The following is a 21,422-nucleotide window of genomic DNA, read 5'->3' as shown; positions in this document are numbered from 1 at the left end:
TGGATGGCACAGAGGGTCTCCTCCAAACTCCCCTGGGATTTCACCATACGTTTTGCTTAACAAAGAGGGGGAAATTAAAACACGGATTTTTCAGATGCCAAATGCAACCCCACCCCCAGCCTGCAGTAAAAAAGCCTGCTCACCTGCACCTGCTCACCCACTCAGGTGTTAGGGATTTTTCAGCCGTGATACCTGCACTGCAGGGGGCTGGACTAGATGACCCAAGGGGTCCCTTCCAACTCTACAATTCTAGGATTGCTAGAAGCAGGAGCTGCCTGCCAGCAAGGAGCCTAAGCCAAGGGGGATTGGGGTGGGCAGTGTTGGACACCTACCTTGATGACAAACTCCTTGGCTTCCACCAGCAGCTTGTTCTTCAGCTCCATGGCCATCTGGACGTAGAGGAACTGGTTGAGCGCCCGCTCAATGGCCAAGGTGCGCTGCCGGTTCCACTCCTGCACCTGGTGGCTGAACTCGTCACGGTAGTAGAACTGCTTGATCTCCTCGAAGTAGGACTGGTCGTTGCCGTAGCTGGAAAGGAAGGAGGAGAGAGGCGCTCAGTGGCTCCTAGCCATAAGGGCTACGTCATCCCTCCCTCTACTGGGAGGCAGTCAAGGCCCCTGGGCGCTAGTTGGCTGGGAGACAGATGCCAGGATTGGACCCGGGACCTTCTGCATGCAAGCAAAGCAGATGATCTGCCACTGAGCAACTTACTACCCACCCAAAGACACCCAAGATCCACCCACCGGCGACAAAGCGGGGGGAAGAGTGACGCCCGGCTCAGACTCACCCCTCAACGCCCTTCATGTCGATGCAGATGTCAATGGTCAGGAGCCCCTCGTCCTTGGCCAGGCAGATCTTCAGAAACTGGTCGTCCCGCAGTTCCTTCACAGGCTTGTTCTTCAGGTACTTGAAGGAGTAGGCATAATGGGCCTCGTCCACATCCTGCCGGTTTGAGGAGGGGAGGGAGAGAGAAGGCAACGACTCAGGAGCACTCCAAGCAGCCCGACCCAGGACACCCTCACAGCCCCCAATTCCATGCCAATGTTTTTGGAACTCAGCTATTCCCCTCCACCACCAAGGCTTGCCTCTTTCCCCCCCCCCTGCTTTCCCTCCAACCCAAGGAAACTCAAGGTTCTTGCTCCCGCCACCCTCACAGCAACCCTGTGAGCTAGGACCAGGCTGAGAGAGGGAGAGGGAGAGGGGGAGAGAGGGAGAGAGAGAGAGAGAGAGAGAGAGATTCTGCCATGGTCTTTCACTTCCTCTTCCACATTTTCTTTCACAGCTCCTGCTTGCTCAACTTTTAAATGTAAGCCTTTGCTTGCTGAACTGTGAATTTTCAAGTGTGCCGCAAACAGGTTTGGAGAGTTACTGGCTGGGCCTTGGGGACATCCATGCGAAGAGGGATTTGAACCCGGGTCTCTCCAGAGCCCAAGCCAAACAGCTCCACCACCACTGCAGCAGAGAGAGCCTTGGCATCAGATCCCCCCCCCCCGGTTGCCAGGGGCCCTTATTCCCTCCTCCCAGGCACCACCCAGGCAGGTGCGCTTTACCTTCTTCCCTTTCTTGGTAGGAGCGACGTTGATCTTGGCCCTTTCCTGGAAGGTCTGGCGCAGGACCTGCCGGACCAAGGGCTCGCGGGCAATCTGCAGGGCCACCATGTAGCAGGCCCCTTCCAGCACGGCCTCCGGGGTGGGGAACTGGCTGCGGAGAGTGCCAAGGCAAGGGCACGGCTGGGTCAGGGCAGGGAGCAGGATCACCCCCTTCCAGCCTCCAGCTGTTATTCACAACTCCCACCCACCCACCCATTTCCTTCCGTCTCCGTCTTCATCACAGCCCACCCACAGGAAGGAAGCCTTCTAAAAATGTGCATTATTCAGGCAGCCCTGTCAAACCCAAGAGGCTTTGCCAACTAGCTTCTGTACCGATGTGTCTGATATTTTTAAACTAATTGCAATGTTTTCTGGACTTTTAACCCGTGTGGTTTACGCCCACTCGACCACTTCAACTGATGGAGCTGGCGCTGCTACAGATTCCGCATTTGTAAGAATATTTTAGTGTGGCAACACTTTGGAACTCCCTGCCTATTGCAAACAGGCAGGTGCCTTTGCTGTACTCTTTTTGGAATCTACTGAAAACATTCCGGTTTAGCCAAGCCTACCCAGAGGTTTAGGTAAGTTGCTGCGAGTTTTAATCTGCTTTTAGACTACTGCTATTTTAGCTTTCCAAAAGCCTTAACGTTACTGCTGTTAATTGTTATTATCAATAATTTTACTGCTTTATCTTTTTTTCTGTACACACTTTGAGGTCTGTCTGCTTTGTGTTGTTTTTTCACAATCAACTGTTGTATACGTTTTAACGAAATGAACAAATAAATAACATTTAAATAAAGTAAATGCCAATGCAAAAGAGACCCGCAAAGCAGACGTCTGTAGGAGCAAACCCTGTCAAAAGCAATGTTTGTCAACTAAAAAGCACAACCCGGTCACACAAGTCACAACTGAATCAGCCGAGAAAAGTTTAAGAGCCCGGAAAACAAGAAACGAACACGCCCAACACCAATACATTTTGAGCTCCTTCCCAAAGAAAGAAACTGAGGCAGGACAGGTCAAAGAGCCTCCGTTCCCCAGCCGGGAGGGTGCTACACCTGAGCCAGGGCTCCTACCTGCAGACGTAATCCTTGGCCAGCTCCAAGGGCTCAGCGGGGAACTGCTCTGTCTCGTGGCGCTGGTAACTGTCGCGCAAGTTCTCCCCAAACTGCTCAGGGGTCAGCCCAAACTTCTTGGCTAAGCCATCTAGGTGGACGACAGCAACCGTTAGTCATGAGAATATAAGGATAGCCCTGCTGGGGTTAACTGTCAGTCATCCACCCCCATTGTTCAACCCGGATACTGAGGTCCAGCGCCGAGAAGCGAAGTTACAAGGAACCAGGCAGAGGGCCTTCTTGGTAGTGGTGCCCACCCTGTGGAACGCCCTCCCACCAGATGTCAAAGAAATAAACAACTATCTGATGTTTAGAAGACATCTGAAGGCAGCCCTGTATAGGGAAGTTTTTAATGACCGATGTTTTAATGTATTTGTAATCTTTTGTTGGAAGCCGCCCAGAGTGGCTGGCGAAACCCAGCCAGATGGGCGGGGTATACATAATAAAATTATTATTGTTATTATTATTATTATTATTATCATCACCATCTAGCCCAGCTTCCTGTCGTCACAGGGGCCGAGCAGATGCCCCCAAGGGAAGTCCGCAAGCAGGATTCGAGTGCAAGAGCAGCCCTCTCCCCTCCTGAGGTTTCCAGCAACTGGGATTCAGAAGTATGGCTGCCTCCAATGGCGGACGCAGAGAAGTGACTCACTGCAAAGGCCGAGGGAGCGCAGGAGCTGCTACCTACCTAGGCCAGCTGCTTGGCAGATGGTATACATGTCCCGGCGAGACGCCTGCTTGAGCTCCGGCCCCTTCTGCTCTTCGTCCTCCACGTCCTCCCCTTCGCCTGGAGGAGGAGGAGAGAGAGAGAGGCCCTTGGGAAAATGCTCGACAACCGGGGAGGACCAGGAGAGGGCAGACACACTGGGACCATCAGCAGAGAGCTACTGTGGCACAGTGGTTAAGAGTGTTGGACTAGGACCCAGGAGAGGTCAAGGGACCCCTGACCATTAGGTCCAGTTGCGGACGACTCTGGGGTTGCGGCGCTCATCTCGCTTTAATGGCCGAGGGAGCCGACATACAGCTTCCGGGTCATGTGGCCAGCATGACTAAGCCACTTCTGGCAAACCAGAGCAGCGCACAGAAACGCTGTTTACCTTCCTGCTGGAGCAGTACCTATTTATCTACTTGCACTGGCGTGCTTTTGAACTGCTAGGTTGGCAGAAGCAGGGACCGAGCAACGGGAGCTCACCCCGTCGCAGGGATTTGAACCGCCAACCTTCTGATCGGCAAGCCCTAGGCTCTGTGGTTTAACCCACAGTGCCACCCACGTCCCGACCCAGGAGAGACCAGGGTTCAAATTCACCAACTCAGCCATGGGTGATCTTGGAAGGCAGTCACTGCCTCTGAGCCTGACCTACCCCTCAGGGTTGTTGTGGGGACTAAATGGGGAGAAGAACCATGTACGCCACTTAAGAGTGCCTTGAAGGAAAAGTGGAATATAAATCCAAGAAATCAACAAACAAGAAATCTCAAGGGAGGGAAATGGGAGCCCCCCTGACAGAGTGAGAGGGGTCGCCTCCTCCCCCCCACCCAGCAAGGGGCAAGATTCACCATGAGCATCTCGTCTCTCTAGCGCAACCATTCCCAGCCTGGTGCTCCTCCTGATGACTTGGGACTACAACACCCACCAGTCCAACAGGCAGGATGGCTGTGAAGATGCCTCAGAGGGCAAGGATGCCCAGAGAAAACCCTGGGGGGGGGGAGGCTGAACTAACCTCTGGTGCGAAAGGAAGGGAAGAAGAACAGAGGGGATGCAGACTGGCTCCCTTGGCGCCCAGGAGGACACCATCCTGCTGCCATTTGTTTCAGTCCACAATTCAATTACGGATGCTTACGTTTCAATGCACATTTAAGTGGCTTTTGCCCTTCTAACCTGCAGGCAAGTCTTTTTTAGCCTTGAGCAAAGTTAATACTTTGATTATTAATTAGAAAAAGATCTTCATTTAATGATTTCACCTCACTGGTTAGGGCTTTTGGGTTGTTGTTGTTTCTTTTGCCAAACATGTTGAGTGGTATATCTAGATTTTCTAAATAAATAAGCAACCATAACTACCAGTAATAGTGCCAGCCTCTGTGGCAGCGTCCCAGTTTCAGGGCTTTTGCGACCCACAGCAATTGGCCCAGGGAGGGTATGGAGCCAGGCCCCACCACCATGTGCAGAAAGACAGGCTCAGAGGGGAGGGTGGAGAGACAGCCCTGCAGTGAAGGCACCGCGGGGGGGGGGGGGAGGAGTGTGGAGACGATCGCCTTAGAAACCAGGCAGCCCCTTCTTGCAACCCACATAATACCTTCCTCCTCCTCGCCGTCCTCCCGGACCCTCTTGTGCTTCTTGCGGCTTGCCTTGGCGGCGTTCTGCATCTTGGGGATGTCTCGGCCATAGTAGAGCAGGAAGTGGTTGTACACGTCCCGCAGCTCATCCATGGACTGCACGTCCTTCAGCCTGCCAAAAGAGAAGCACGGGAAGGCATTTAAAAATACACACACACACACACACACACATTTGGCAGGAGCCACAATAAACAGATTTCATTTCATAACATCTGTAAGACTGCTTGATGGTAAAAGAAAACTCAAAAGTGGTTTAACAAAAAGGAAAGAACAAGCAATCAGTAAGAACTGACGACAATAACTTGATTTTCAAAAAGTCAAAATAACAATGGAGAATTCGCTTGGCTTCGCAAGGGTTCGTAGCAGGAGGGATCGCAACCAAGAGTCCCTGGTTGATTATGTCAGAACAGAGTACTGGACTTTGGGCCTGATCCAGGGACCAGACTCTTCTTCAGTTCTTAAGTACAGTTGTAGCTTGGATCCCGGACGCCTTGCGACTTGAATGTTTTGGCTCCTGAATGCCACAAACCTGGAAATGAGTGTTTCCGCTTTGCAAATGTTCTTTGGAAGCCGAACATCAGGCGCAGCTTCCGATTGTGTGCAGGAAGCTCCTGCAGCCAATCAGAAGCCGTGACATGGTTGTCGAACGTTTTCGGAAGTTGAACGGACTTCCGGAATGGATTCCGTTCGACGACCAAGGTACGATTGTATGTAAGGAGACCCTCCTTACAACTACTTGCAATGTCCCTCTTGTCAGAGTTCAAAATCACGGCGATGACAAGAAAAGTTGATGGCAAAAGGGCAGTCCTAGTCAAGAAAGGAAGACACAGACAGTTTTCCTCGAGGCTCTCGGGAAGAGACAGGCAGACAAGCTGACCAGGGGGGAACCTTGTGTTTCCACTGAGGCAAGGCACTGCTGTGCCTTGAAGTTCTGGCCTAACAGCTCTGAGGCAAGACGGTACCTCTCCATGTCGGTGGTGTCCAGGGCTCGGATGCCGTCTGCCAGAGGCTTGTCTGGGTCCGCAGAGATCTGCTCGTACTGGTAGGCCTGCATCTTCTCAAAGAGCCTGGTCAGGTTCTGCTTACGGATCTTCAGCTGGGTCCACTGGGGCAAGGAGGTGGGGGAAGAGAGAGAAAGAAAGAAAGAAAGAAAGATGGGGTCACCTGACTGCCTTCTCAGAACCATCCCACCGACTTAACTTCCTTGAGGAAGGAAAGCAGCAAGTGCCAGAGCAGAGCCAGAGAGGTCCCTCTGGCCGGCAAGCACAAGAATATAGTAGTGGGTCTGAACATGGAAGGTGCAGGGGGCGGGGGCTTCCTTCCAACGGTGGGGAGGCTTGGACACCCACTTCTTGCAAAGGCCAGTAAACTGGGAGAGGGAAAGGAATGAGAGATTCCCGGCCAGGGTCATGCTGGAAGCGAAGTAAAGGGCTTAGCTAGCTGGCTCTGTAGAGGGAGTCATGTATGAGAGGGGCTCTCGATGGCTCGGCTTTGCCTCAACAGTCAGGGGCAGCCATGCTTCTGCGCACCAGTCGTTGGAAACCACAGGAGGGAGAGGGCTTTTGTGTAGTTTTCCCACGGGTATCTGAATGGCCCCTGTGAGAACAGGATGCTGGACTAGATGGGTCCCCTTTGGCCTGATCCAGCAGGCTCTTCTAGTGTTCTTATGAACATCAACACCCCACGGCACCCGATAATCTGGTCGTGGTCATTAAAGTTTGCAGAGGGAAGAGATCTAGGAGGCACAGACCTTTTGGACAGGAGAACAGGGCCCATTTCCCCCTCACACAGAGATCTTGCTCAGTGACATCAAAGGAAGATATATATTGTTACTTGTTAAAAGAAATGGCGGCCCTTTCTATGGTGGCCAGGGAGGATCTTCTCAGGCAAAGTTCCCACCAACAAGCGGCTACAGACAAATGCACTTCCCTATTACTGTTTAAAAAAAGAGGAATCCATTGTGTCCGCTCCATCTTTCCCATTTCAGTGATAACAGCAAGTATCTTAGAGCAGAATCACCGTCTCAGGCTGGGAGCCTCACCTTCTCGTCCCACTGCCACACTCGCCACAGGTCATTGATGTGCAGTTCTGGCTCTACGTACTCCTTCCTGTAGAAGGCGATGAACGGAACCTAAGGGGGGGGGGGAAATGGAGAAAGCCCATTAAACCCAAGGAGGTTGGGCTCACGGATGGCAGCGCTCCTGTTCACGGCAGGCTTCGGCGCCCGGCCACTTGCCAGGGATTAGGGATTCCAACTCCCATCGGCCCCTGTCAGTGTGGCTGTGCTTTTGGACTCCAGCTTCCACCAATGAAAGAAATCTACCCTCAAGGAAGCAGCTCAGCCGCCCCATCCCAGCTCACCTCAAAGTGTTGGTTCCTCATGAAATTCAGGGCCTCTTTGATCTTCTGGATGGTGCTGGGGCCCTTGCGGCTGAAGCTGCTGCTGGCCTGGCCGCGGTCCAGGTAGTCGGCACTCTCCTGGGGGGCAAGGAGAAGGCAGGGGAATCAGATGACACAGACGTTTCTTACAACCATAGAACAAATACTGTACTATCTTTTGAGCATGGCAACACCCACCCTTTGTAACTCCCTGCCTATTGACACCAGGCAGACTCTGTCACCGTACTCGTTTCAAGCACCTGCTAACAATATTTTTGTTCAGGACAGCCTATCAAGACATGTGGGTTTGACATGCATTTTCAGCTGCTGATTTTAATTATATTTTTAAATTTTAAATAGAATTAGCTGGAACACATATTTTTTGTTCGGGAAAACTTAGTGAGACCAGTAGGCTGAGAGTTAGCTCAGCTGGTTACAGCATGCTACTGACAGCGCCAATGTCATGGGTTCGATCCCCATATGGGCCACATACATATTCCTGCATTGCAGGGCGTTGCACTAATGACCCTCAGGGTCCCTTCCAACTCTTCAGTTCTAAGATTCTAAGTTTGACGTGTGTTTTAAACTAGCTGTTTTAAGCCAATTGTTTACTGTAATTATATATTTAATGTCAAATATCTCCCCCTGTTCCACTGTCCTCAACAAAGCCCCCACCTCACAGACTACCATACTTGTGTGCCACAGACAGCCGAACCTCAGCCCTGTTGATGCCCAGCTGGCAAAAAACACAGCCCTCAACAGAAGGCTGTGAAGTGCGATTAATTCTCTTCAATATTGCAGGCTCTGCATGCTTAGTGTTGGTCCAAAATGCAGCAGCAAGACTACCTACCACCTGAGATTGCATTTAATTCTCATGCAAACCGTTTTCGAAACAGCTGCACTGGTGGCCAGCTTGCCTTGAGGCCCAATTGAAGGTGCTCATGTTAGCATTTAAAGCTCTAAATGACCCAGGCCCCCAATACCTGAAAGACCGCCTCCTTCCCTACTGTCCCCTTAGGTGCTGAGATTGGCAAAGGGGGCCCTTTTGGTACTCCCTCTGCCCTCAGAGGTTTAGGGGGCGTGGCAGTCCAAAGGAGGGTCTTCTCTGTGGTGGCCCCTCAGTTGTAGAACTCCCGCCCTAGAGGTGTGTCTCTGGCATCTTCATTATACAACTTCCAAAGGATGCTGAAGACACACGTCTTTTGACAAAACCCATCTGAATTTTATGGCTGTTAAGTTGCCTTGCATTGTTTTCAATATTGTTTTGCAGGCTACAACTTGCCCTGGGACCTTGGAGTGGAGGGGTAATAACAAAACAACAACAACAACATAGAGACATGTCCCACAGCGTTCCAAGAGCGGCTGTCACTGCAAGCAGATCCTCACCTGCAGGGAGATGGTGGGCATGGCAAAAGCATTCCGGTAGATCCAGTCGGCTTCCTCTTCCAGCTCATCATCTTCGGCATTCTTCACTGGGATGCAGCGCAGCTGGGAGGAGGAAAACAGAGTGCAAAGGGGTACATCTGTGCCCCCAGATGTTGCTGGACTCTACATCCCCAGAAATCTAGCAGGGCCAGTGATCAGGGATGAGGGTGATGGGCGCTAGACTCCAGCAACATCTGGGGGGCAGCCACAGATGTCCCCCCCACCCTTGCTTTAAATGCAGCAGGTAGTTCCAGCAGCTTGAAGGTGAGGAGGGAGAAGCATGGACCGGACAGGCAGGTCTCCTCACCTGGAACCTCTCGGGCATGTCAGTCACCCGGATCTCATTGTCCTGGTCAGTCAGGTGGCTGCTCTCCAACTCGCTGGGCTCATACATCTCAAAAATGCTGCGGCGGCTGACGCGTTTCTTGGTTGTCTTCTTGGGCCGGACGCGGATCTCCCCTTCTGTCTCTTCGGGCTCATAGTCGTACTCGTCTTCCAGCTCCTCATCGTACTCGTTGTACTTCTCGAACTCGTCATAGTCAAAGTCCACTCCAAATATCTCCTGAGCCTCTTGCAAAGCACTGGGAGACGACAGAAACACTATCACTCAACCCATCTCAAGAAGACCCTCCCTGTCTCAGGGGTGGGGGAAGGACAGAGGGCAGCAGCTGACTCGCCCACAAAGAGCGAGCTGGGCAACTCCAGGGGCCACTGCAAGGAAAAGCATTTTGCAGAATTGTAGAGATGGAAGGGACCCCCAAGGGTCATCTATTCCAACCCCCTGCAATGCAGGAATTGCAGCTAAAGCAACTCTGGCAGATGCCCATCCGACCTCTGCTTAAGACCTCCAAGGAAGGAGAGGCCACCATCCTCTGTGCCACTTCGTTCCAATGTCAAATGACTCTTACCCTCAGGAAGCTCTTTCCCTAAAGTTTAGCTGGAATCTCCTTTCTTGCAATTTGAACCTTTGGTTTGGGTCCTGCCCTCTGGAGCAGCAGAAAACGGGCTTGCTCCATCTTCCATGTGACAGCCCTTTGGGTGTTTGCAGATGGCTATCACGCCACCCCTTACACCCAACATTTCCCTTTGGTGGTGGTTCCCTCCCCGCAGCCAGAACCTGAAAGAAGGGCCGTGGCCTTTGGCCGACTTACGCGTCTGTGTATCCAGGGAGCTTCTTCCTCCACTTGGGCTTCTTCAGAGGCTGCCCATCGTCATCCACAATGAAGTCATCGATGTCTGGAAGAAACAGCAATGGCCGCCGCTCAGAGGGGTGGCTGGAACTGGCGCTTCCCTCCCCCCACCCTTGTCTCGACCAGTGATCGATCTAGGCCCAGTTGCTGGTGCATCTCTGCCAGGGGTCCCCCATTCAGCTGGGGGGGGGGGGAGGGAGGTCTCCTCCTCACACCAGTCTGGAATATACTATTGCTTTGCCATGGGGGCTCCAGCTTGAGCAAAATAATTTAATGAAATAAGAAATATGTTGCTCCAATGTTAGATAAGAGCTCCACTGCTGTCCCCAAGGCTGGCTTCTGAATCTTTCCAAAGGCCACTAGCTGCCACTGGCTCCTTTGAACACCTTCCTTCAACTCCCAGCCCTTCCTATCATTTCATCCAGTATCCCAGGGGAGTGAGCATCAATACCTACCAGATTCATCTTCCTCCTCTTCCTCTTCTTCCTCGGCTGCGGCAACAGGGCCCTCGCCGCCCTCTCCCCCGTCCTCGCCCTCCCCATCCTGGAAGATCTCTTCAGCAATGGCTTCCTTCTCGTGCTCCTCCTTCCCATAATCCTCTTCTTCGTCATCCTCATCATCCGACATCTTCCTCACCCGCCTGAATTTTTGCTGCCGAGCGGAATGCATGTTGTTTGACCAGTCTGCGGGCCCCTTGAGACAGGGACTCCCCACACCTTCTGGGGACTCAACAGTCAGCCCCTCATCTCCACACCCAACACAACCTATCAGGGACACCGTCTTTCCTAACCCTGTTGCCTGTAAAGGGAGGCCTCTACCCTGCCTAGAGATCATTCAAGATGTAGTAGAAGGCAGGCCCACTGCTGTCCAGGGCAGCTATCTACCAGCTCCATCTGGTACGCACGCTGTGACCACTCGCCAGAGTGGTGCATGCTCTGGTTATCTCCCACTTGGACTACTGCAATACGCTCTTTGTGGGGTTACCTTTGGAGGTGACCTGGAAACTACAGTTAATCTAGAATGCGGCAGCTAAACTGGTGACTGGGAGCAGCCGCCAAGACCATATAACACCAGTCCTGAAAGACCTACACTGGCTCCCAGGAAGTTTCCGAGCACAATTCAAAGTGTTGGTGACCTTTAAAGCCCCACATGGCCTTGGCCCAGTATACCTGAAGGAGCATCTCCACCCCCATCGTTTGGCCAGACACTGAGGTCCACACCTCAGCCAAACAAAAGACAGGTGTGTGATAAGGGGTAAGAGCCAGGCTGCTCTGGGACCCCATCTACTTTGAGGCCAGGCTTCCCCAACCAGGTACCGTCCAGACATTTTGGACAAAAAATCCCATCAGTCCCAGTCAGCACACCTGGAGGGCGGAGAGGGACTCCAGCACAGCCTTCTCAGACTGCATGGTGGCAGAAGACTTTGCCTGAGGGAGAGGTGACTGAGGAAGCCATTCCCTTTACAGAAATAGATCCAGCAAATCGAAATAGTAGTAGATTAGGATAGCTGACATGAGAGCACCTTGCTCACTCAAACCATCACCAGAGTGCCACGTGCTACTCACCCGTTTAACTTTGACACCCAAGTTTTCTTCAATGAGGTCAAAGTCGTCATCCTCAAGGCGGTCATCAAAATCTAGAGGGGGAGAAATGGAAAGTCAGGACCCCAAACAAGTAGAAACGGAAGCTGGAAAAGATTGGTGGGAAGGAGGAGAGCAGGGGGGGGGGGAAGATGCGTCACCCAGGTCAGGCAGAAGGTGGCGCTATGGGCAGGTGGAATTCATTGAGGACAAATGACCCAGGGCTGCCCTTCAGATGGTGTGGACCACAACTCCCATCTGGCCTAGTTGGGGCTGATGGGAGTTGTAGTTCACAACATCCAGAGAGACCCAGGTTGGAGAGGGGGGCTGGCACAGAGAATGAAGACTGACAGGACCTGCCTGTTACTGACGCCCCCCCCCCCAATAACTTACTGCGCTTCCTCTTTTTACGACCAACATCGTCCTCAGAGTCTCCGGAATCACTGGCCTCTTCCTCCTCCTCCTCTTCCTCATCGTCATCATCATTGATGAAGCCTTTCAAGTTTCCCTGCTCGTCCTGGTCATCAAGGTTTTCCTCCTCCTCCTCTGATAGAGGGAGAAAGTCAATACAATAAATATACAGAGGTGCAGAGAAAGCAAATCTCAGAGGCAGAGGCAAAGAATTAGCTGAACTATGGAACTCCCTGCCACAGGAGACAGTGATGGCCACCAACCTAGATGGCTTTAAAATCTATCCATTTACTTATTAAATTTGTATGCTGTGCTTCACAGGGTGGTTCGCAACATAAAAATGCACAAACACAAAATATAAAAGGGGGTTTGTTTGCCAGCACCAAACTTCCACGAAGGCGTGCCATTTGCCTGAAGCTCACACACAGCTGTTCCCTTTCCAAAGTCTAGTTTTCACATTGGGGCACCTAGTGGATGTTTTTCTCAATCCGCTCATTCCTCTTGCCCCCAAATCCAATTACATTCCTCCAGTCACTTAAGGCCTGTAGATGCAGCCTGTGCCCAATTGAACAAACCCCGAATGCAGCTGGCCTGCCAGGGCACAGCTCCTGGGCAAGCCTTTGTCGGCTAAAGCCCCCCAAAACCGCCAGCCGAAACGAGTCACAGGAGCCTTGGTTGTTATTGCTGCCGTGGAGTAGGCCAGATGCCCCCTCAGCTGCTTGGAAGCTTTCTGGCAGAGACTCACACGGACAGGCTGTTGGCACAACTCCCAAACCCGAGGGGGAAAGCGAAGCAAGCTCACCGTCTTCATCCTCCACGAACTTCTTGGGTGGCCTGGTGACGACTTCCCCGTCTTCGTCGTACTCCTCCTCGGACTCCTCAGCCTCGCTCTCCACAAAGTCCGACATGGCTGCGGTTATAGACGGGGCTGTGGGGGGGAGAAGAGGAGGAGGAAGGGGCCAAAGTCAGCGAAGGAAGAAGCCCTCTCTTGCTGGGTTACAGCACCTGTGAGGAAACAAGGAGGGAAGGAGACAAAGGATAAGGCCGTCACACACAAAGAAAGCAAGAGGGCAAGGCAGGGCAGGGCTAGCTGCTGAAGGGAAGCAGATCTCACTGCAAGGGCCCGGCGTGGCCCAGAAATTTTTAGGAGAAAAGAAAACACGACTGCATAATTTGTGAATGTGGACCCACCATGTCATAGATCGAGCAAAGTAACCAATCAATCAATCATTTTATTTGTATGCTACCTTTCCATAGTTAAAACCATGCTCAAGGTGGCTTACAATGTGAAAAAAATGTGCATAATTACAAACATAACAAAAGTAGTCATAAACAATAAATAAAACTCATCAAAAAGTAAACAACCAAATTGAACATTTTCCACATAACTCTAAAAAGATATGAAAATAAAGATACAAAAAATGAGTATCAACCACAACCCCTCTCCCAACAGAACCCCTGAGACAACACCCCCAGCGCAAGCGTCTGTTTCTCTGGTCTGGCCCCCCTGCACTCTGGGTGGGCTTACTTCTTAAGAACTTAGAAAACTACCTTCCATCACAGGTCAGGCCGCTGGTTCCTTTTGCTCACTACTATACACAATGGTAGCAGTTTCCCAGGGAGCCTTTGTATATCCGCCCTGGAAATGTGACATGTTTACCTCAGGAACCTAGGACCATTTGCACATGTAAAGGATGTGCTCTACTCCTGAGCTATGCCCCCTCCTCAAACCTTCTTACAAAATTTCTAAAGCTTGATCAAATAGTTAGTTAATAAAATCTTATTAAAAAAAAAAAACAAATAGTTAGAATCTCTGATACGGACTTTGGAAGAAGGAATGGTTAAGCCTCTTAATCACTCAGGTTTACTGTTTTTGACGGCCGCAAGATCTACCACTGCGCACAAATCTCATGCTGTGGCAGTGTTGGCTGTTCTTAGCAACTGTGCTTGACATGTGCACCGTTATCCTTCTCTATCCAAGGAAGAGCCAATTCACACTGCCAGGTTCTTCCAGGCAATGTTCTGGTGTGCTATCTGGATTCAAAATGGCAGCCAGTGGCCCAAATCTGACAACGGCCCCCTGATCCCACCTTAGAAACCCTCGTGCCAATGATATCCAGAAAGGTGGCGGAACCTACAGAGAACAGACAACCCATTTTCCAAAATATAGAGCAGATACTCTCATGTAACTTCCAACAAGCTATAGTCAAGATTCCAAGAAACTTTGAAGGGGTCTCTTTGACAAAGACTGGGGTGGTCAGTGGTGGACAGAGACTGCTGGCAGGAGCTCTACAGGTCCCCCACGCCACCCATTCTTTGCACCCAAAGCTTTGGACACATTGACCCTGACATGCAAACACAGAGGTTTCTTCAGGCCCCCGTCAAATATCCAGCTATTCCAAACCCAGCTGTGATCTGCCGGGCTGTAGGCCTTCACCCACTGGGTTGTGAGGTGGGTCACGGCACAGCTGTTGCCACAATGTTGGATTCCATCTGGGGCTGACTGGACCAAAGGAGCACTCCTCGTGTGTCTGGACTAGGGCACTCTTCTGAGGAGATGCTCATTTTATCAGATTCCACAAGTGCTGCATGAGTATGGCAGGAGAAAGGCACGAGACATTTTTAAAAATAAGATATGCATTTCTGGCCAAAACCACACTCATGCCTTTCTGCTGCCACAAAGCAGTAGTAATTTTCATTTATTAATGCAGTAATGCTGAGGTAACACGATATACGTTGCTCCGTGAATTACTCTCTCAGGATCAACAGCATGCTTTGTTGGCACTATTAAGCATAAATCGGAAGTGAAAATGTGAAAGTGGGTTCCGTGTTGCAGCTTGGGCGGCAGAGGTGGGCACTAGGATATCCTCAGGGACACTCCCCAAATCCTTCCCATGAGGGGACAATTGCCGACAGGTGAAGGAGCATGTATTTCTCCTGTCTGTTGGTCTGAGGCAGGGGCTGGCCAAGGGTTCAGATTGCACATTCTGCAGGCTCCAGGCAGATCAATGGCCTCTTGCCAGCATTTTGTTTACTGACAGAGGGGGACGAGAAGTGAGAGGTGAGAACCACCAACGCTGGATGCAAGGGGGCAGCAGCTTATGCCCTGCTCCAGCCACAACACAAGCGACAGATCCCAACCAACCCTGCGATCCTTGCTCGGGCACCAGGCTCTGTGCAGGCTTTCCTCCTCCCTGGGTGAAACAGACCCCCCTGGCAATTCTTAATCCTGGCTCAGATGCCATGACTGTGACTGGAACAAGTCCTCCATGGGCAAGCGCATTGTTAGATCACACATACAGTATTTAGCCATCCTCCTTTCCAAAACGGCATCCTCATTGCCCAAACAATACTTTGCAAGGGTGTTCCTACTTCATAGGCAGGTTTCTAATTATAAAGCACCTCTCTCTTTTCTCCCTTTGCCTTTCATCAGACAAGTGCTCCCTCCTGTTTTTCCAGCACTACCACAGCCTCCAGGCTCTCTCCCATTGCAGCATGCTATACAATCCTGGCAGCAGAGATCTCAGACCCACTGTCCCATAGAGGGAAAGGGGGTTTAAAATGGCAAGGTGCATAAGGAGGGGGCTGGGTTGCACCCAGAGGCTGGCAGACTGACAGCACTGGCCACAAAAACCCCACCTACTCCTCAGCTGGGACCTTGAAAAATGCATTTCAACTAGGATTTCCACAATTCTGTCCACCTGGGCTCTTAGCCCAGTGCACATTTACAGGAATCCAAAATGTACCAGGGGCGGGGGGGGGGGGGAGGAGAGACAGCTCAGTGGTAGAGTATCTGCCATGTAGACAATACTGAGCTAGGTGGACCACTGCTCTGATTCAGTGTAATGCAGCTTTGTATGGTTCCTATTTTGTTGACCCCACTCAGGGACACGGGTGGCGCGGTGGTCTAAACCACTGAGCCTCTTGGGCTTGCCTATCAGAAGGTCGGCGGTTCGAATCCCTGCAACAGGGTGAGCTCCTGTTGCTCTGTCCCAGCTTCTGCCAACCTAGCAGTTCGAAAGCACACCAGTGCGAGTAGATAAATAGGTATTGCTGCAGTGGGAAGGTAAAAGGCGTTTCCGTGCGCTCTGGTTTCTGTCACTGTGTCCCGTTGCACTAGTAGAGGTTTGGTCATGCAGGCACATGACCCGGAAAACTGTGGACAAACACCGGCTCTCTCGGCCTGGAGCGAGATGAACGTCTCACCCCATAGTCGCCTTTGACTGGACTTAACCGCCCAGGGGTCCTTTACCTTTACTCAGGAGTTGTTGGCACCAAGGACCATGCCCATTTCCTTTGGGTCTACTTTCAATCCAGAAGCGCTGCCCTCTTGTTTTCTTTCCAAGGCAAAGCATCAAAGGCTTTTCATCGTCCTTCTACTCCTGGAAAGATCTTTACTGCTGGATACTTTCCCCTAGCAGAGGGGGACAGGCTACCCTTGGCCCTTCATACACCGGCCATTGGTTTGAATTGGATGTGGCTCTGGGTTAATCATTGCAGATTCCTGAAACTCACAGTTTTTGGTCACTAAGGCAGAGAGGAAGGACCTGCATGCCTCAGTGGCACCACATTGATTCAGGGAGCACAGAAGGGAGAAGCCAAAAGAAATATTCAAGATTTAACTGGGGTGTGGGGAGAATAGCAAGCCAAACTTCCAGCAACGAATGAAAGCTGGCTGATGTGGCATTCTTCAAAGCACGGAGGTACATTGATGCACAGAACTGGGACCCTGCCACCCTCATTTAAAAAGGGAGGATCATAACCCATTGGTAGAGTATTTGCTTTGTAGCAGAAGGTCCCAGTTTCAACAACTGGTATCTCCCACATAGGGCTGGGAATGTCCCTCCTGCCTGAAATGTTGAATCGTAGCTTCCAGTTAGTGCAGACAATGAACTAAATGGACCAATGGTCTGAGTCAGGAGAAGGCAGCTTCCTATGCTGCAATGGCAAGGGGAGGCTGAGGGATGGATGAAGAATGGCCATGCTTTGCATCCATGGTCAGAAACAGTATTGCTTCTAAATACCAGTTGCTGGAACCCACAGGAGGGGAGGGGAGGGGAGGGAAAGGTTCTTGGGCACAGGTTCTGTTTGTGGTTTCCCACTGAAGCATTGGTCTGGCTCCTATGAGAACAGGATGCTGGACTAGATGGCCCCTTTGGGCTTGATCCAGCAGGCTCTTCTTGGCTCCTCCAGCATTTGGCATTGAGAAAACATCCATCTTCTCAGTTTCCCGCATTAATAGCACACAGCTCTTGCAGGAGAACACTTTAGAGCACTCAATGCACCACACAGCTTCTTGGTAATATTTGCAACAACCCTTATGCCAGAACCATTTCTGCCACGTTGCAGCTGGGGAGCCAAGGCAGAGAGCAGAGAGTCAGCTAATTTGTGGACAAAAAAGGTATTTGAAATGGGTGCTTCCCAGCTCACAACTCAAGTCTCTGTCATGATGCTACAGTAGCTCTTTAAATGCTTGGCTTTTTATGCAGATCAGGTGTGGGGGACATTTGGTCTCCAGATGTTGCTGAACTACAACTCCCATCAGCCCTGGCCATTATATCATGCTAGCTGGGGTTGATGGGAGGTGTAGTCGAAAAACCTGGAGAGCACCAGGCTGGGGAAGGCACATGTTTTGCATGAAGATGATCCCATGCTCAATCTCCAGGTAGGACTCGAAAAGACTCCCAACCTGACATCATGGGTAGGCATTGCTGCCAGTCAAAACCAAGCTAGGTGGACCTAGGGTTTGATTCTGCATAAGGTAGCTTCCTACATCCATCCAACTTCCCAGATCCATCACAAAAGATCTTGGGGACATAAAACAGCCAACAAAGCACTATCCATGCGATTTAATAATAAATAAATAGGAGGAAATGAAAAACCACCTTCCTCTTAAGTTAGCCTATATAGTTTTTGCATCTCAGAGGGAAGGATGAGGATGCAGAGTGGAGGATGTAAGCCGCAGCCTTCTTCTGGTGCCCCCCAGATGTTTTGGGTTATGACACCCATCTGACCCAACTAGGACAGCCATGATCGGAATGATCGGAACTGTGGTCCCAAAACAGCTAGAGGGCTGAGTTTGGCTGTCACTGGCCTAGAGCGTAAGAAGAGCCTGGCAGGATCAGGCCAGTTGCCACTCCAGCCTCCGGTTTAGCCAGATGCCCGCAGGCAAGACCTGAGTGCAGCAGCACTCTCCCCTCCTGTGGCTTCCGGCAACTGGAATTCAGAAGTATCAACACTGTCGCTAGTAGCCATTAATGGCCTTGTCCTCTGTAAGAATGTTAAGAAGAGCCCTGCTGAATCAGGGGCCAAGGGCCCATCTAGTCTAGCAGCCTGTTCTCCAAGTGGCCAACCAGATGCCCCAATGGCAAATCCACAAGCAGGATTCCTGCACAAGAGCACCCACTGTCAATAGCACTGACCTTTTAGACTTTTCCTCCAAAAACAACAGGATTGGCCCTAGGAGCAGGGGGTTAAAAAAATGATAATATAAGCAGCTTTGAGGAACACAGCGGCTGAGATGTGGTGTAGTACGAATAAGGTAAAGCATGATACTACCTGCTGCCTTCCACATCCCCCAGAGCAGGCACCAAAGAGCCTCTTTTTCCTTCTGAATAGAAGGGGGAATTCCACCCTGGCTACAGAGAGCAATTTGGGAGGTGGGGAGAAGGCAAGGAAAACATGGAGCAAGTGCCAGAGACAGTAACGTGGGAGGATTCTTCAGGGGGATCCCTGAGCAGAAGAATCTGTGGCAGCTTAAAAACAAGTGCACTTATTACATCAGGGTATTTTCGTGGACAAGAGGCTATGCTGCAGTCTATAACAAAGTGGGGGCCCCATAAGCAATGAATGTGCTAGCCTTTCAGATAGCACAAGATTCTTGGCTGGGTGCTTTGTTGTTGTTGTTTAGCCACTAAGAAGGGGGATAAATGCTTTTTAAAAAGCAATTTTCAACCTGTTATAAGAATGCTTAAGCATAAAATATAAAATAAATGTTCATAAACTTACAAGGCAAACACATACATGTATATAAACCACGTATCTGAAATAGTATGGGACAGCAATCCTGAAGCCATTTTGACTCTCCCAATGACCTCAAATATTCCTCTGCAGTCAGTTAAGGGTGCATTTGGGTATGAATAGGGTGAGCCTGTGACCTGGACTTGTGTATTAAGCATCACAAAAGAATGGCCAGACTGCCCAGGTAATGCAATCAGTGACCATTATCAGGCATACAGGATTTCTGCTGTAGACCGCCTCCTTCTGTGATGGATGTATGATGTTTTGGGGTGGTGGTATTGTGCTACAGGGTGGGCAATTTCAAGAGTCTATGTAAGGGCTTATACACCATTTTGTTCAGGGCTCTCCTCCCTCCTGCGTGTGGTGATTGGGGACCCTGTTGCAAAAGTTTATTTTCCCTTAAAGATTAGGCTTACTAGTCGCTTTGCTTCTCAAATACACTCTGGTTGGCCTCTGTTATTTCCTCCTACTGACAGGGAACCCTCAAGGACTCTATACGGGCTCTGCAGTACCCCATAAGGAAAAGGGAGTAGTTTATTTTTCTCATAACAAACTCCACACCAAATGTTATTTATCCAGTATAAGAAACAGACCACCAAAGAAATCTCTAAGTGACTTATGGAAAGATTAAAAGCCATTAGAAACCACAAGGTAAACGCGGATTTCATTACAAACTGTTTCGGTAAACAAGGGGTAGAGAACACCTGTGGTCCTCCAGATGTTCTTGCACTCAAACTCCGGCAGCCAGCAGGTTTTTTTTTGGGTGGGAGGGGGATGGGAGGACCAGAAATATTGCAAGAAGCACTTCCATCCGGTGCCAGACGCACCCCCCCCCCCGTCGCAGTTGGCTCCATGCTGACAACACTAAGAGGAGCCCAATCCCCCGCGCGGGCACCAAACATCACGATCAGTAAGGAGATCAGTAAGGGAAGTCCAACCAGCCCCCCCCCCCCGATCACCTTGATTAATAGGAGGAACACCAATAACCAGCGAATGCCACCCACCCACCCACCCACTCCACGCCGATCACGATTACGGATAGCAGCAGCAAGGAAACTGCAACCCCCACGAGCCTCCCTAACAATTAAGACCCTCTCCCCCCCCGGTCCTTTTCCTCCCTCCCTTTCACTTCCCCCGCCTCCCCCTTCCTCTGTCCCTGGCTAATTCCCACCCCACAATCTGGACGCCCCTTCCCCGCCTGGGCCCGGAGGAGGCCTGAAGGCGCCGCGAGGCCTCGGAGGCGAAGCCCGACACCCCCCCCCCCACACACACTTCGCCCCCTTCCCCGCCCCTGCGGGAAGGAGCCCGGCCCCCTGGGCACCGAAAGGCCTCAGGCCTCCTCGTCCCCGCCGCCCTCCTGCTAGGCAGCCTCACCTCCTCGGGGGCCGCCCACCCACCCGAGCCACGGCGCCGGCCTCTCGCAGGCAAAATGGAGGCCTCGCTCCGTCAGCCGCAGCGGCGAGACTGGGGGCGGGGAGGGAGGGAGCAGAGGAGGCGTCGGGGCAGAGCGGCCTCAGCGGGGACTTCCGGTTCTCCATACCCACTTCCGGCATCCTCCCAAACACCCGTATGTAGATGATGATGACGACGACAATTGTTATTTATACCCCCCCCATTACTCTGGACGGCTTCCGGCAAAATGAAATAAAAAATAAAATATGTCCAACATTAAAAGCTTCCCGATGATTTCCCGCCAGGCCTTCGGCTCCTAGTTACACCCAGGGCCTCCTTGAGGTGGGCGGGATGCTTCGGCCCTGCCCAAGAGGGATTGGGGCTGCCTTTTAGAAAACCTTCCTGTGTTTTTTTCCTCCTGTTTTCCAAACACGTGCTTGTTTGTTTACATATTGATTGCAACTCGCTTTTGAGTTCCCCTTGACCCAACTTGGCCCGCCAGCTATTTTGGGACTACAATTCCCATCATCCCTGACCACCGGTCCTGTTAGCTAAGGATGATGGGAGTTGTAGTCCCAAAACAGCTGGAAGGCCAAGTTTGGCCATGCCTGCACGGCTTGGTGCAAAAGGAAAAGCGACCGGGATCAATAATAAATAAACAGCTGGAAGTTGCCCTCCCCCGCGCTGCACACGTCCCCCCAGGCAGCCCTTGAACCAGGGAGATCAGAAGCGCTCGATCTCGTTCCTCTTCCCCTTCCTCATACAAGCCGTACTCTATGGTCAGCCATGCGCACCTCCCTCCCGGAACTTCCGCCCAGCTGCCTCTCTCTATGGTTCCAGGGAGAATCCTCCTCCCACCTCGCCAACGTCAGAACTGGAAGTAGCTCCTGGCGCCGCTCCCTCCCTCCCTCTCGGATGGTGGAGCCTCTGAGGGGAGCTTCCGGTTTGCCTGAGGGACGACGAAGGCGGCGGCGGCGGCGGCGGCGGCGGGCG

The 21,422-nt window shown here is 51.5% G+C and overlaps 1 protein-coding gene across 1 annotated transcript in view; it reads right to left on the bottom strand.

The window, feature by feature from the left end:
* SUPT6H (SPT6 homolog, histone chaperone and transcription elongation factor) overlaps positions 1–13,012 on the bottom strand; it is a 30,787-nt gene extending 17,775 nt beyond the window's left edge. Inside the window, exons 1-16 of the mRNA XM_033172429.1 lie at positions 12,820–13,012; positions 12,000–12,152; positions 11,592–11,662; positions 10,482–10,677; positions 9,988–10,072; positions 9,144–9,417; positions 8,798–8,899; positions 7,394–7,510; positions 7,074–7,163; positions 5,995–6,137; positions 4,993–5,144; positions 3,390–3,488; positions 2,663–2,792; positions 1,551–1,701; positions 788–942; positions 333–528 (exon numbers count right to left, since the gene is read on the bottom strand). Coding sequence (XP_033028320.1) covers positions 333–528; positions 788–942; positions 1,551–1,701; positions 2,663–2,792; positions 3,390–3,488; positions 4,993–5,144; positions 5,995–6,137; positions 7,074–7,163; positions 7,394–7,510; positions 8,798–8,899; positions 9,144–9,417; positions 9,988–10,072; positions 10,482–10,677; positions 11,592–11,662; positions 12,000–12,152; positions 12,820–12,925 — 2,220 coding nt within the window. The 5' untranslated portion in view covers positions 12,926–13,012. The remainder of the gene's footprint in view (positions 1–332; positions 529–787; positions 943–1,550; positions 1,702–2,662; positions 2,793–3,389; positions 3,489–4,992; positions 5,145–5,994; positions 6,138–7,073; positions 7,164–7,393; positions 7,511–8,797; positions 8,900–9,143; positions 9,418–9,987; positions 10,073–10,481; positions 10,678–11,591; positions 11,663–11,999; positions 12,153–12,819) is intronic.
* Between the last annotated feature and the right edge of the window lie 8,410 nt (positions 13,013–21,422).

The sequence above is a fragment of the Lacerta agilis genome, chromosome 15 (genome assembly GCF_009819535.1).
Source record: "Lacerta agilis isolate rLacAgi1 chromosome 15, rLacAgi1.pri, whole genome shotgun sequence".
Classification (NCBI taxonomy): domain Eukaryota; kingdom Metazoa; phylum Chordata; class Lepidosauria; order Squamata; family Lacertidae; genus Lacerta; species Lacerta agilis.
Note: the sequence above shows the minus strand (reverse complement) of the source record. Positions and strands in the feature narration are given on the sequence as shown.